At 39.3% G+C, this 15989-nt stretch overlaps 1 protein-coding gene across 2 annotated transcripts; it reads left to right on the top strand.

Annotated features, from left to right (window-relative positions):
* Positions 571-15470, top strand: C22H3orf14 (chromosome 22 C3orf14 homolog). 2 transcript variants are annotated; one of them, XM_005695766.3, is made up of 5 exons: positions 571-1398; positions 2021-2102; positions 3460-3583; positions 12939-13013; positions 15065-15470. In XM_005695766.3, exons 2-5 carry the CDS (start codon positions 2050-2052, stop codon positions 15197-15199), a joined length of 387 nt encoding a protein of 128 aa, XP_005695823.1. In that variant the 5' UTR covers positions 571-1398; positions 2021-2049; the 3' UTR covers positions 15200-15470. The 2 variants fall into 2 exon arrangements, with proteins under 2 accessions (XP_005695823.1, XP_005695822.1); XM_005695765.3 differs by having other exon boundaries at positions 2018-2102.

Raw genomic sequence — 15989 nt, 5'->3', positions numbered from 1 at the left:
GGCATTTGTGGACCTGACTGTGCTTACGTGATTAATCACTTCAGTCGAGTCTGACTCTTTTCGATCCCACAGACTGTAGCCCACCAGGCTCCTCTGTCCATGGGATCCTCCAGGCAAGAATACTGGAGTGGGCCACCATTTCCACCTCCAGGGGATCTTCCCACCCCACGAATCAAACCGCCTCTCCTAGTCTCCTGCTTTGGCAGGCGAGTTCTTACCACTAGCGCCACCTGGGAAGCCCTGATTGTAAAGTCTGTTTTAAACACTTTGCAGGACTCTTTTAAGTGTTTTCCCCCCCTCCACATTCTACTGTTATGTTCTGGCTTGTAGAAACCGTTTTCACTCTCTAAAGTATTTTCAATACATGCAAGTACGCTTAAAAGAGGCTTGAACTTAAGCGACCACCAAAGTGATTTTCCACTCAGTTTGCAACGACTTCACAGTCCTTCAGAGCCGCCTTACTTCACTACCGTTTGGTGCGAGACACGCTCCTTTTATAGGTACGTGATGACATCACTTCGCGTTGCGCTTGCGCAGCTTGGTAGCGTGGCCACGCCCACGCCTGCGCGGAGACTTAACGTCCGCACAGTCTGTGGCGCGCCTTCCCGGAAGAAGTCAATACGGGGCTTGGTGAGTGAGGTCCAACAGTAGGACGGCCGGTGGGTGAGTGCCCCGAGTGTCCGAAGGACAGCTGTGCGCTGGTGGCGAGGATGCTGTTAAAGGGGAAGAGGTAGGGTGATGAGGAAAGTTCCCGAGTCCTTCCAGAGTAAGCGAGAGTTGCAGTGGTTGGTGAGCTGATGACTCCGAAAAGCTGCGGATCTTCGTCTCAGAAGGCAGACTTTTCCTAAGTGCTGATGCTGGTCGACACAGAAAAGAAGTTACCATGGACTCACTTCCAGCGATTTCCTTGACACCACATTCAAAACTGGGAGAAAGGTCTGCAGTGATTTCGTCGGAAATCTGTAATTCGACCCCTTCCGGGCTAGCCTGCGCGCGATTGCTGTCCGCGGTGCTGAAAACAGAGCGGTATCTTCAGGAAGAAACCCGTTGAGGGCAGGGCAGTATTTCCATTTTCCTCGGCTTTGCTCAGAGTCTCTCTGTGTGTGCTGAAGGAAGGGCTCATTATTATTATTATTTTTAAATAAGCGCTGGACATGCAGGCGACGAGCAGACAACCAGTATTTGTTTTATAAAATTTAGGAAAGCCAGTGCTTCATTCTAAGACTGAATTTTCATTTTTTTTAAAAAATATATTATTTCTGTTTAGTTGCATTCTTCCTTTGTGCAGTCAGGAAACTTCAGTCCTTGCACCCAACCAGATGATTTGCCTTCAGACTCACAGCCATCCAAGTAGTTCGCTAGACCTCTGTCTGTATTGGCCCAGGCACTTCTACCAAGGTGAGCTTGCTTATGGCGTACAGTGTGTTGTGAAAATGGGTTTTCCCAGACTCCCCTAATGAAGAGTCCAGAGCAGCCAGGGTAAGGTGAAACCACTTTAATGTGCTTTTCTTCACCGTTAGGCATGAAAAATACTTCCCCATTTGGAAGAGAGATAGTAGAACTGGGCAGTCTTCCAAAAAAAGGAAAGACCATGAGTTTCCAGTTGGTTTTCATAGTTGTTTATCTCTCTGTGTGTCTGAGGGATGGTGTTTCTCTGAATTATACACTGTGGATTTTTTTTTTCTTTTTTGTTGATTCAGTAAAATGTTTACTAGTCTTGGTACCAGCTGCTTGTTTGTTTTGAATTCTGATTAAGGTTAAAGTGTGTGTGTGGTTGGGGCGGGGGGCACAGGGGAAGTATGCTGTGTTTACCTGCGTCAGTGTTCTGGGATGCATATGGCACCTGGGAAACTATGCATTGTGAGTAAACATGTAAAATGAAAGAATGCATTTAAAAACATCAGTACAGCCCAAGCTGTATTCTTCCCTTCTGAGACAGAACCAATAGATTGAGGTGCTGAATGATCAAAGCTAAGGCCATGGGGTAGAAATAACTTTAAATGTCCTTACTATTTAGCAGAAAGCTTATCGAGGCAGCTTTGATTAAAGATGACATCTCTGCTCACTCAAGAAATTCGCCTTTCTATAAGACATGAAGAAATGTAAGTTGTTGTTGTTGTTGTTTTAAAAAGGCTAATCTCAATGTATACACTGTACTGGCTTTATTAGTGACACTGTATGCACAGGAAAACTTAAAAATCTGTGTGTCATTTTTTGTGATACTTGAGAGATTTTGGTTTTAAGGAATGTCATTACCCCTCAAGAATAACACAGATTAAAAGGTCTAATTATGTTTTATGTCTTTTAACTTCTTGTTACTAATACCTACATAAATTCACTCTCCCTCTTAGCCGCTCTATGCTCTACACTGCTATTCAATGAACTTCTCTAAGCCTTTTACCAAGGCCAGCTTTCATGAGAATGTGACCTTTATAGTCACAGGCCCTGCACTAGATTTAGTCTAGGAGCAAAATTTTCATTTGCACTCGGCTCTGCAAATTATATGGCCAGTCCTGCACTTTTATTTAGTATTAACCCTTCTCTAGCCTCTGTTTGTGGGCTCTCATGTTTTGCTTTTCTTTAATTAATTACCAGCCTCTCTGCCATGGCCTTCTAAGGTATTTTTCTTATGAAAATGACTTCAAAGACCTAGGTTTTTATTTCTACTCTCAAGAACAACCCTGTGCAACATACTGTTTCCTGAGAATCTCCTCAACTCTTTGAGAAATAGTTAGACTGTTACTGTACAGTAACATCAGTAACTGGTGTATTTTTTCTCATTTGATCACTTAATAAGACTAAACACTTATAAAAGGAGTATTTAACCATGGAGAAACTTTTGAAGTCCATTATATATAACAAAGTTAGTTTGATAATTTATTTGCAACTTTCTACATCTTCGATTAGTTTTACCATGTTGTGAGTATGCATGTGTACACACAGCCTCTCACTCATATATGGAACCATCATCTTTCTCTTGGAAAAAGAGGAAAAAAATATTTTTATTGCTTCTTCAAACATATGGAAGTTTAGCACAATTCTAAATGTGTAACATAAGATTCAGGGGTACTGAAGTGTTAAGCAGAAGGTTTTGTATAGCAAGTCATACCAATGTATGTGTGGGGAGGTATATATAAGTATGTGTACAAAGGGATATGGATTACAGTTTGCATTTTCACTAAACATTTTCCAACACTTTAAAATACTTTCAAGACTAGAGAGGTTAAAAAAACACAAGTGTGTACTTACAGTGTAAATATGAAAATAAAAATAATTTCACTGAGACTGAAGACTTACTGAACTCCCTAAGTTTTTCACTGTCTTATTAACTGACATATAGTAACTGGCTTTCAAAGTAGGTTGAACTGGGAGTGAGGTGCAATTAAGCAATGATTTATATTGGCCAAGCAATAAAATGTTCCTTTTTAAAATCTTTACATAATCTTCATTTTTTTGTAGAGTATCACAAAGATTAATGTTACTTCAACGAATGGAGAATAAACCTGAAGATCAAAACAAGGGAAGGGCCTCTCAGACACAAGCAGCTAAGGCTGCTTTACAAAGGAATGTTAGTCTTTTAAAGGTAAGATTCTCTGAATTAAACCTGTTTTCCCCACTTTTGCAAAAAGGTTTTAATTCAATTTCATTACTTTGATTTATGTAATTCCTTTAAGTAACAAATAGAATTAATGATACACTGCTATTTAAATTCATGTTAACTGGACAAGAAGCATGGATTCTCACTTATTAAAATGAAAGCCTTGATGTTTGCTTAGGCTAATGAAAAATCAATCACTATAAAAAGAGCTTTAAAGTCACCTTTGTGCAAGAAGTAATAAGTAGAAGACATAGCTTCTGGGGACTTGCCTGGCAGTCCAGTGGTTAAGAATCCATCTTCTGATGCAGGGGATGTGAGTTGGATCCGTGGTCAGGGAACTAAGATTCTTCATGCCCATATCGCAACTAAGACCTAACACAACCAAAAAAAAAAAAAAAAAAAAAAAGACATAGCTTCTGTCTTCCATCTTCTTTTATTTGTAGGGAGATTCTGAAACATGATAAAGTACCTATAATATGCTCTAAATAATTTGATTTTGCCCTCCTGGGGCCACAGTCAATATACAGATTTCGTATCTAAGGTAACAGATTTCCCAGGATCTTCTTTGATGGTGATGGAGGAGGTGGTCAAAGTATGTGACTGCGCAGGGGCCTCACCATTTGGCCAGTGTGCCCATTTGGAGTAAAATCATATGTGTAACATTTTTGGCTGCTTGCTGTACTTTGCTTCCAGAATTGTATGGCTTCATCCATAATTAAAACCCTAAAGTTTGCTTCCATTCGAGCTTCCAAGAGATCCTATGACTAAAACATTTGGTAGTAAGGCTATATTATTTAAGTTATAAAGCAGTGTTTTCAGTTTTTTATTGTTAAATATTTTCATCGATAGGCATGATGTAGTTCTCTTCTGTCCTCACTAGAGGATAAAGGAAGAGGAAAATTCAGTTATCTTCTCAGCTTCTGGCAGTTTGATCCACAGTAATTTAAGTCACAGCCATAGTGCTACCAAAGCATTCTATATTGCCATATGTCTTACTTGCCCAATGGTATTTGCAATATTTATTTTTAAATGGAAATATATAGGGTAATCTAGAAGTTGCTCTGAAAAGTCAGAAAATCCAAATTGGAAGTCTTCACGGCTTGCTTGCTACTTGTTACGACGAGTGCAGGTAATATCGGCGAGTGCAGGTAATATTGTCTTCCTTTTAATGCCCAAGTATTTGACGAATGCCCAGCTCTTTACTCTTGAGCTAGTTCTGAGCAGAAAGTGAGGGTAACAAAGTAACTACAAGCTAGGTCCTTTACATCAAGTAGCTTACAGGTTCTGTTCATGACCTAAAATATACACAAAATAGAGACCCTGTATGATCAAACATTAATTACATGCTGTGGAATACTCAGCACTTGGCTGTGCGCTCAGTTGCTCAGCTGTGTCCGACTCTTTGCGACCCCATGGACTGCAGCCTGCCAATCTCCTCTGTCCATGGTGATTTTCCAGGCAAGAATACTGGAGTGGGTTGCCACGCCCTCCTCCAGGGTACTCAGCACTTTAGGCGTGTTAAAGTACTTAGCACTTTAGAAGTGTTAAAAACTCTTGGAGAGCTAGAATATTCTATGAGGTCTCAGAGAAGATGCTAAGCTAAGCGGGAAGACATTCCATTGAGTTCTCAAGGAAGAGCCAAGACCAGAAGAAGAATGAATGGCCTATTAATGTTCATGGGATCCTAAGCTAACTGGCTTGGAGAGCCCCAGGAAACAGGCTGAATATATATTGTGAGACAAAATGAAGTTGAGACTTGGTATGTAGAGATAATATAGTGTTGTGAGCAAAAAAATAAAAAAAACAGCAAGACTTAAACATATGAAAGAGTTTTAAAGAAAGATTCATTTGCTGTTTAGCAAAGTAATTTCAAAAATGGAGAGTTTTAAGGAGGTAGCTAAGAAATCACTGTCATATCTAGAGGGAAGGTAATGAACCTAGTTACATAGTCTTGAGAAACCAGTTTGGTATGGTGTTTTTTCCCTTAATTACCAAAAATAATACACTCTCATTATAAAAAAACTTGAAAGAGCAAAGATGGAAAACCTTCTATATCATCTGCCTATCTAGAAATTAGTATATTTTTCTATATTTCCTTTCAGCTTTTTATAAACAATTTTTATAAACATTTTTTAATCCCAGGTAAAGTTAGAGATACAATTTCCCCCTATTTTTTAACATGTGTGCTTAGTCGCTTTGAATAATTGGATATGCAACCTTTTTTTTGTCCTTCTTTCCCTCATATAATTTTTATATACAAGGGATATAATTTTAGTGGCTCTCCCACAGAAGTTATTGTTAAGATAAATAGGACATGATTACAGAATTTGAGCTGGAAAAGACTGTAAAAAGCATATAGCTTTAGATTCTTATCGAAAGTCTTTTTTGTTTTGTTTTGTTTTTTAGCATAAAAACTTTTCCCACAGATGTAAAATAAAGGTCTTCCCTTGTGCTTAGTGGTAAACAACCCACATGCCAATGCAGGAGATGCAAGTTCAACCCCTGGGTTGGGAAGATCCCCTGCAGGAGGAAATGGCAACCTACTCCAGTATTCTCGCCTGGGAAATACTATGGACAGAGGAGCCTGGCGGGCAACAGTCCAAAGGGTCACAAAGATTCAGACATGAGATAAAAGATAAAAGTAGTCCTACTTTGGCCCAAAGTCCTACAATCCCTTCCTTGACTATACTGCCGTAGCTCTAGAGAACTGGGAAAACCACTCATCTGGGCTAATCCCTTAATTTATAGAGATGAGAAAACCATCATGTATCACTCCTAACATCCCTTTGCAAGAACAGATTAAATAGGATTTCCTGGGCAGTTCAGTGGTTAAGACTCTGTGCTCCCAATGCAGGGGGCACAGATTTGATCTGCAGTCAAAGAATAAGATACCCCTGAACACACACACACAGACTTACACAAAGAAATTAAGTTATAGCAGGATAGCTACTGAAGTACTGAGTGCAATTGAAAATGGTACCCTTAAAACCAGGTAGCACTCCTATAATATAGTAAACAAAATAAGGATGACTGTATACTGTCCATTATCTGACCTTATTCCCATGTTCTGAACAGTATCATGAACACTAAAAGGGCATGAGCTTTAAGAAAGAAAGATAAAACACTAGTATCTTTCAATGATATGTCTTTATACTTAAGAGAAGCCAAAGTTGTTTCACAACTAGTATGAGTTGAGTAAAATTAATGGGTAAACCACAAACGTATAAAAATCAATAGCAGTCCTATGTATGCTACTGCTGCTAAGTCGCTTCAGTCGTGTCCGACTCTGTGGGACCCCATAGACGGCGGCCCACCAGGCTCCCCCATCCCTGGGATTCTCCAGGCAAGAATACTGGAATGGGTTGCCATTTCATGAAAATGAAAATGCATGAAAAGTGAAAAGTGAAAGTGAAGTCACTCAGTCGTGTCCGACTCGTAGCGACCCCATGGACTGCAGCCTACCAGGCTCATCCATCCATGGGATTTTCCAGGCAAGAGTACTGAAGTGAGGTGCCATTGCCTTCTTCGAATCCTATGTATACAGGTGGAAAATAGAGATCACATTCACATTAGCAATAAAAGTATAAAATACATACTTGGGAATGCTCTTAACAAAGGATCTGCATGACTGCTATGAAGATAATTATTACACTTCAGTGGCAGTTTTAGGGGAAAACTTAAATGAAGACATAAGCCTTAATCCTGCCTGGGGAAACTATTATTTTTTCTAAGTCATCTGTCACAAAATTATTTTTAGATTTAGTAAAATCCCAAGAAAAATGTTCTTTAGTTGCATTTAAATAAATAAATTAGCACAAATATCAAAGACTGATTTTAAAGGGGGAATAAGAGTAATCCCATCAAAGATTCAAACTTAGTAAAAACTGTATATGAATGTAAGTAGTGAAGAAAATTCACAGTGAGGGTTTAGTCAGTAAATATCATAGAAGACAGTGGATTTTGAACACTAGCTCAGTGATTTTTATTTTCTGTTACCGTTAATACAATGAACTCTATCTGCCTTTTAAAATCAAACATAAATGGACTTAGAAGCCAGAAAATATTTTATTTCTACAAATATTTCCATGATATAAACCGCCCTCTTTCCCACCTTTCCCTCCACAAAATTTAGTTTAAACCCCAAAAGATGCTTTTTTGGTAACAGACATCCTCTTGTGAGATGGACCAACAGGACAGAGTGAGGAAGAATGAGAGTGTCCTCCAGCAGATTAGACATACAGCTGGTGCTTTCCTTCAGGGACATCCTGGAAGCCTCCATGGGGCAGCTGGCAGTCAGAACTGCCACCCAGGATGGCCAGTACTTGCCGGCCCATGTGCTCCTCTTTCCTCTCACATTTCTCACTTTCCCCAGTGCATATGTTTAACACATGTCTCTGCATTCTTTGTACCAATGACCCTTGCACTTCATGTCTTTAATATCTTATTTTTTGTATCCCAGAAATTGCCCCTCCAGCAGCTTAAAAGATTAAACCCAGGCCAGCCACAGCTCGATGAGGAGGGATGGATGTACGCAGGGAGGAGGAAAGACAGATCTTGATATATGATGCTTTATGCTCCTTCCTTTTCCTATTCAGGAGTCAACTTGTTTATACAGGCTCCCGAGTCATGCCATAGAGTAACTGTTATACCGTCATCCACTGGAAGCTTGTTTTTTAATTGCTGTGAAAAATCTCCCAACTATGCAAAAGAAGGGATAAAAGAATGTTTCCATGCACTTATCACCCACATTGAATCATTGTCAGAACACAGCCAGCTTGTTTTGTCTATACTCTTCACCTCTACCCCTCACATCACTTTGAAGCTAACCTCAGACCCTGCATTGTTTCACCTGTAAATATTTCAGTGTATCCCTTTATTTCAGTGTCTGTCACTAAAATATAAGGACTGTTTTAACCAAAATCAAAATGTCAGTGTCAACCTAAGAAATTAACAATAAACCCTCAAGTAGCTAATCAGGTTCCAAATGAAAGTCAACTTGTAATTGAGAGGTTTCCTAAATTTCTCACAGTACTCCCTGCTCTTTTATCCCCCCTTTTAATACATTTGTTAAAGGAACTGGGTCATTTGTCCTGTTGAGCTTCTGGGTATTGCTACTTCCATCACTGAGGTTCTCATTTAACATGTTCCTCTGTTCCCCCTCATTCCTTTTAATATAATTGACAGATCTAAGTTGTGTTGTGCAACAGAAGTGTGGTGCAAGCCACATATGTAATTTTAAACTTCCAAGGAACTAATTTTAATAATGTCAACCTAAACAATTAAATAAAATGTTAAGATTTCAAACATATTTCAAATGTAATTGCTATTAAAAGTTAGTAAATATTTTATATTCTATTTTCTTACTAGACCTTCAAAACTCAGTGTGTATTGTACATCACAACACATCTTAATTCAGACTTGTATATTTTGAGTGCTCAGCAGCTACTTGAGGCTAAGAAATATTCCATTATCAGTGCAGATTAGAGAGGCCTGAGTAGATTCAGATTCTGTGTTTTGGGGAAGAACACTTCCATAATGCCAGCTGTCTCTCTATTTTTGGAATGTTAGGCATTGATGATCACTGCCTAAGTATACTCATTAGGGGTTATGAAAAGCAGTATTCAAATTCTTTTATTCCTTCTCATTCAACTGCTGATTAGTTATATTAAGAGACACTTGTCCTCATCAATTATTTAATTACACTGACATATATTTCATAGAGGAAAAAGCATGATAAATGCTTGATTCTATTTAGTTTTCAAAATAATAGGTTGGCTCTCTACTGTCCTACAAAAGTGACCAATTAGGTGTTGTTGGTTTTGGTTGTTTTTTTATGTTGTTTTGTGTTTTGTTGCTGTTGTTTTTTGAGGTGTCCTGGATTGGAAATGTTTCAATACATTTCAACATTTATTCCCATTTATTCTCAACTTGTCCCATTTTTAACAAGTGGGAACTTCTTCAGATTAGCTCCTGAATGCCTCTGCTGAAATCTTAGCAGCATGACAGTTTCCTTTCTGTTCTGATGAGACATTCCAGGCTCATCATGTGCAATTGTTGCTGAGACCTGGAACAGCCACTGTTCCAAGGAGCCCTGGATCCTCTTGGTAGAAAATATGTTCAGAGCCCTCTATCTGGGCAATGGTGGTGTTTATTGTGACCCTTTTTTTTTTTTTTTTTAAAGATAAGAGATCCTATCAGAAATTCCAGGATTCCAGTTTGCAAGGCTTTTAACTTAAAATCATAGATTTCATACCTCTGACTTCTTTTTTCTCAAATCCAAAATCTGTTCCCAAAGAAGTTTCCATCACCAGCACAACTACTTCTGTACCTTATATCCTATGATCCAGACAACACTGTCACCATCCATGTGATTATAAAGAATGGTTTTCAGTAAGATGCTTTTACTAAGATTCTTTCTGTCCTTAGGGTATATCTCACTAGGGGTGCTCACTCAAAACATTGTGTTCTAAGGTCATTTGATATATTTATTCTCTGTGTGGTTATGCCACCAACTAGATAGCCGTTAGATCTGTTTATTTTCAATTTGTAGGGACTGGTTTTTCAGTTGTTTTCTAACTGCATACAATTTTAAATGGTCTAGTGACAAGTCTATACAGCAGGACAACAAGATAGTCAGGTAAAGCTGGCCAGCAAGCCCCTGTTCTCCTCTTTCTTCCTTTTCTTCCCCTACCTCCTTGGGTACTTTTTTTCCTTAGGTTTCTGATTTATACTCAGGATTCTTTGACCCTTCAGCCTGTATTTACTTAATGAATATTTCAGTACCTAGTACATACCCTCTTGTTAGATTCTCAGATGCTTAAAGGTTATAAGAGACAGTCCTTTCCTTTGGGCAGCATATAGTGAAAAAGAAGGTTCTTATGTTGAAGGATTAAGATACAACTTGCTACAGAAGGCTGCCGTCAAATTGCTGAGATTCTGAGTCAGGCTAAGGAATGCCTGCTTGATCCTCTGTGTTGTGGGTACCAATTATTATTATTATTTTTAATCTAGGGGAGGACATATTTAAAGTAGTTTTTAGCAGAGCTAATCAATTCCAAGTTATGTATGTATTAAAGTACGATATGGTCTAGGCATGAGTACAAGTAAGCAGTAAGTATTTGTTGAATGAATAAGTGTAATTAGAAGGCCACAGCATTAAGAATCACATGAAAAGGCCAGAGGAGACATCCTGAAAGAACAATATAGGGAGCACTGAATTTTTAAATGGCAGGAATAAGAAGATTTGGAATTACACGATATAGCATAGGTATCTGAATGGATAGAATTCCCACTAGTATACGTTTAATACATTCAGTGGAAAAAGATGAGTTTAGTTTTATCAGGTTGAGAATTAAGGGCCAGGAAAGAAACTAGCATCCTTCTACGATAATAATTGATACTACATCAGAGACAATCTTGGAGGGAGAAAAAGTGAAAAGATGGGGCCAGATGTCTCAAATCTTAAGAAAGCCCACACTGAGGATTAATGAGAGAAAAAAACAGCCAGCCAAGGAGAGGAGGAGGAGGAGGAGTCCGAGAGGTAAGCGAAACATCGAAGGAAGTGAAATACGACTTGAGCTAAGGAAGAAGTTCTCTCGAGGCGTGATAATCCCTTGTCCAAATGCTGCAGAGATGGCAGCCAGGTTCAGCGGACTTGGGCCTGCTTTTCCAGGCCATGCGTCCCTCTCCACCTGTCTGCTCTTTCCATTGCAAATCTGCTCTTCTTTACAAGATACTTGGTTTTCTTATTTTCTGATCTTTAAGAAAAATGTTTAATCTTGCCTATAGGTGCTAGAAGCACCTCGATCTCCCAGTTCAGGCAACTTTGTAACTGTTCGTAGAATAATGGTAACATTGGGGTTGTGAGTTTTGTTTGATTCCTAGATGTATAAAGTGGTTTTTCCAGAACCTTGTTGAATCTTGGTGTAAGCAGAAGAGTTGGTATCCCGTCTGTTGTATCATTGACATCAAAAGCCCTCTAAGCCTGCGTGTTGGTTGTGAACTGCTGGTATGGGATAGACATGCTAATAGATGGGCTTTTTATCCCTAAATCGTTTTCTTTCCCCTTCAAATCACCTTCCTCCAGACAGCAGGTGCACTAATGGTTGTGCAACTTTGGGGAGTCCCTTTAGGGAATTTCCTGTTTTTCCCTTTTCCATTTCACACCCATTCCTTGCTCCCGCCGCTGCCATCTGCTATCTCTTTTCTCCTGTTCAGCGTTGGCTTCTTCACACCCCACTCCCACGCCCTTTTCCATCGCTCTCCTTCTGTCCAACAGCCCTGTACTCAGATCGCTCCTGTGCTTCTACATGGAGCAGAGAACTTTTTCTTTTCTATCAACTTATTAAGCTGAGAGACAGAATTTACACAGCCTTCCCACCAGTGGCCCTGTGAACTTGACAAACCTAAGCAAGCACAAGACAGCAGAGGTGCTGATTTGGGGAGAATTTACCACACAGGGCTTGAGTATCTCTGTAACGACTGGTAAAGTCTTGTTTCTGGGCATGAACTTTATGTCTAGATCTAGATAAAATCGTTCCTGAAGTATGAATCAAGCTTAAATACTCTTGTGTTTCTACATCCATAAGAGAAAACATAAATATCTACATGTTAAAGTACGTAGTAACACACAGTGCTTGAATGCCATGAGCTGAAGGATACACTACCTTGCAATAAAATTTGCCTTTGAGATTAGCTTAGTAACCTGGTACTAAAAGTCTAAACAGCGTAGTGAAAGGTGCTTGTTGCCTGAGTACTCAGGTACCTCATGGACCTTTTAAATATAGGGAATATTTGCCTATGTATAAAATTCAAATATGGAGTCCCGCATAAATGAAAGGTGTGTCATTAATATACCATGTGCATGATTTCGACAGACTAGAACGCTCTACTTTGAAGGTTAGCCTAGCGTGGTCTGAGGATCTGATTGTTTTTAGTATCGGAATATTTGACTATTTTATCCATCTGGCTGTTTTTAAAGGATTTTAAAGCTAAGTTAGTCCTCTGAGCAGTTTTAGAGGAAGTTCTTTTTCCAAGAATTATTGGCATTTACTAACTACTTAAAATGAAAGAGGCAGAACTTAGATGTACCACCCCCATCCCCTGCCTTTTATTTTAAAACAAGAAACGCTTCCTTCTCTATTTGCAACTGGTTAATTAAGCAGTGATCAGTTCTCTGTCAGCATCATCTCCATGAGTTTAAACTGTGTATGCAGAGGAGAGATGAAGCAAGAAATTAGAAATATATAGATACTGCTATTACAGGTGCTGTGTGTGTGTGTGTGTGTGTGTGTGTGTGTGTGTGTGTGAATGTTTTGAAAAATGCTTCTATCTGTTTCAGGATATAGAAGCGGCAGAGAAGTCTCTACAGACCCGGATTCATCCAGTTCTACCACCTGAGGTGGCTGCTCTTGAGGTGAGAATCTTAAGGACCAAATGTCCAACAAGAGACCCTATTCTGTCAGTAGTGCATTTTAAGTGGCTCTGTGTATTTCCCAGCTTTCTGCGTTCAATAAAATACACCAAATGTATCTGATTGATCTGTGTCCACAGTGCCATACCTTGTACATTGTAGTAATCTGTAAGTATTTTGGTTTTAAAAAAATTTTTACGTCAAGTGAAAATTTTGTCAAGACTTTGTGTCTTTTCACCGAGTCACTTAGAAACTACTTTCTTGTTAAATCCTAACAGACAGTATGCACTAAATCTTAAGATGACAGCCTCCCCAAAATGCTTCTCCTGTTGGCTGATGTTACAAGTAGCAGCTCAGTCTCTTCACCGAAAAATGCAACCAACGCTATTTAAATGCATATTATCATGCAGTACAGCGTGGCTTTTGTCTGTTTGATTTTGCTCTGTTCAAGAACAGATTGAGAAGATGGCTGGCAAAAATAAACCATAGTTGGTATATGCATGTATGTGTGCTGAAAGGGAATTTGCTACATATAAAATAGTTTGACTGTATTTTTAATGACCTTTTTCTAAGTGCAGTTTTGCTTACTGCCTAACCAAGGAGGTGAACAGACTCAAAAATGAAAGGCTGAGAATTTGCCCCGCAATCTTCTGTGTCATCTAGGGTAATAAGAAAAGGCAGTGATCAAGGACAGAAAAAACTCCCGTTCAAAGTTGTGCCCTGGGCATGTCTTTTTCTTTGTTGCATTTTCCAATACCTTACCCTGGCCTGCACAGGGCTCACACAATAGGGGTTAATCCAGCCGTGAATGGCAGAGAAACACCCAACCACAGGCCCTGGCTGGTATTTTTCTTAGCTAGTCTCGCACAGCAGGATGGCCCCTGTTTTAAGTATGTCAGGCTACTTCTCAGACCACATGCATAGATGCATAGATAAGTGGAGTCCCTTTTTCAGCTTTCAGAACTCCCGTTATCTTTTTTTTTTTTTTAATGACAGTATTTTATTTTTTTGGTCATGCAGCACATGGGATCTTAGTTCTCTGACCACAGGTCAAGCCCAAGCCCCCTGTTGTAGAAGCGCCACACCCTAACCACTGGACCACTGGGAAGTTCCTCCCACCCCATACCTTTTTATTGCTCAGAGTGTGTCCCCAATGCTATCTAACTCTTTGACTGAATTTCCCAAGATGAGACCGGTAGTGACTATCTCATATAAAATGCCCTCCTACAACACAGAGGTTTTGGCAGCTTACTTAGGACAGTCAACCAAGAAACCACCCAGCTGATGGACAGCGATCCAGTGATGCAGTTGGAGCTTCTGAGCTGGGACTGCTCCAGCCAAGGCAGAAACACAGCACTTCAATTTCCAAGTTATTTGAATTAAAAAGAGCTAGGTGATGTTGGTATTATTTTGTCATTATCCAAAAAAGTGTGGGAAGAAACTACAGTTTGTCCCAATGTGCTCTTCGAATAGATAGAGTGGATACATATTTTAAATGTTTCTCCCTCATACAATTAAGGGGTTAATTCACCCGAATCCTGTTATCATCCTCTTTATATTTCAGTTCCTGATCTCATCCCAGGTCACTTCTTTTTCTGTTAATTCTAAAGCAGTTGTTCACAGTGAATCATTTCATTGTGATAATTACAGTATGAGGAGTCATTTGGTATGGGATTAGAAACATTAAGCAAGAACTTTTAATGATTTGGGGGCCATAAATGATACTACTTGGAATAATCACATGATTGGCCACAAGAGGGCGTGTAAAATCACAATAAAATTGTAAAACCTGTAATTCTGCCAGGCTCTGGTTTTACTGAGAAATTTGAAAATTAACACTAGTAAGTAGCCAGATTTTTTTTTTCTAAAATTAACATAAAATATTCTGCAGAGGAAGTGCATTCTACGTATATGTGTGAGTGTGTGTGAGTGTGTGTGTACACGCACGCGCACACACTTAAGGGAATAAACATTTAGACTATTATGAAGCGCCAAGTTCAATTGCCTGATATGCTTTTTCACTTTTGGATGTTGTCCCCCCCCTCCCCCGCCAGACTCTTTACTGGGCATCAGTAGAAGAATATATTCCCAAATGGGAGCAGTTTCTTTTAGGAAGAGCGCCGTATCCTGCTAGTAGTGAAAATGGAAATGAAGCAGAAGATACCATTCCAAAGAGGGCACAGCAATAGCTTCTCCACATAGTATTTCAGAAACCTGTCGAGTAAAGCTGTACATTAAAGAGCATTCAGGTCGCTGCGGGGACTTCAGGACTCAGAGAGATTGCCTCATCACCTCCTCTGTGGCAATGAAGGGTTGAGAATCTACCGGCAGCTTTCAGGTTCTCACTGGAAGATCCACTGCTATTGCAGTGTCATAAATTTGTTTTCTACCAAACCCATGGAAGTGTGTTAAAAGCTGATATTGGAAAATGGACTGTTGAGTAAATAAGTTGCTAACTGAGTGTTGTGTGCTGTTTGTTTTTTTTTTTAATCTAATCATATACCATGATTCTCATCTAAACAGTGAATACCAGATTAGACATTTTCTAGAATCTTTACTTTTCAGTTATTTTATTAAGAGGATAAGGTGCAGGATCCAAGAGGTTTGCTTACATTTTAGTTTTTTAACAGGTGAAAAGACAATGACAACTGCTTTAGTATAGTAACAGAGATTAGGAAATAGAGTCATAGGATGTTGTCCCTCATAGATAACTGATCCTGTACAAATTCTGGAAGAAAGAAGTGAACTGTTAAGCATTCAATAAGCAGCTAGTTTCAGGAGGGCTCAGACTGGGTTCTGAGAAAAGAACTGGTAGAGCTGTGAATGGTCACTGGATTTTGAGTTGATTATTTAAAGATTGCCAACCTGTGAATACAAGTAACTCCTCTCCTATCTTTTCATCTTTAAATCTGCCCTTCCCTCTCCCTTCTATTTTTGTTAGTTCTCAAACAACTGTCAGTCAGAAAGCTTTGGGTCACA

The sequence above is a fragment of the Capra hircus genome, chromosome 22 (genome assembly GCF_001704415.2).
Source record: "Capra hircus breed San Clemente chromosome 22, ASM170441v1, whole genome shotgun sequence".
Classification (NCBI taxonomy): Eukaryota; Metazoa; Chordata; class Mammalia; order Artiodactyla; family Bovidae; genus Capra; species Capra hircus.
The sequence above is the reverse complement of the archived record's forward strand: the minus strand, read 5'-3'. Positions and strand labels throughout refer to the sequence as shown.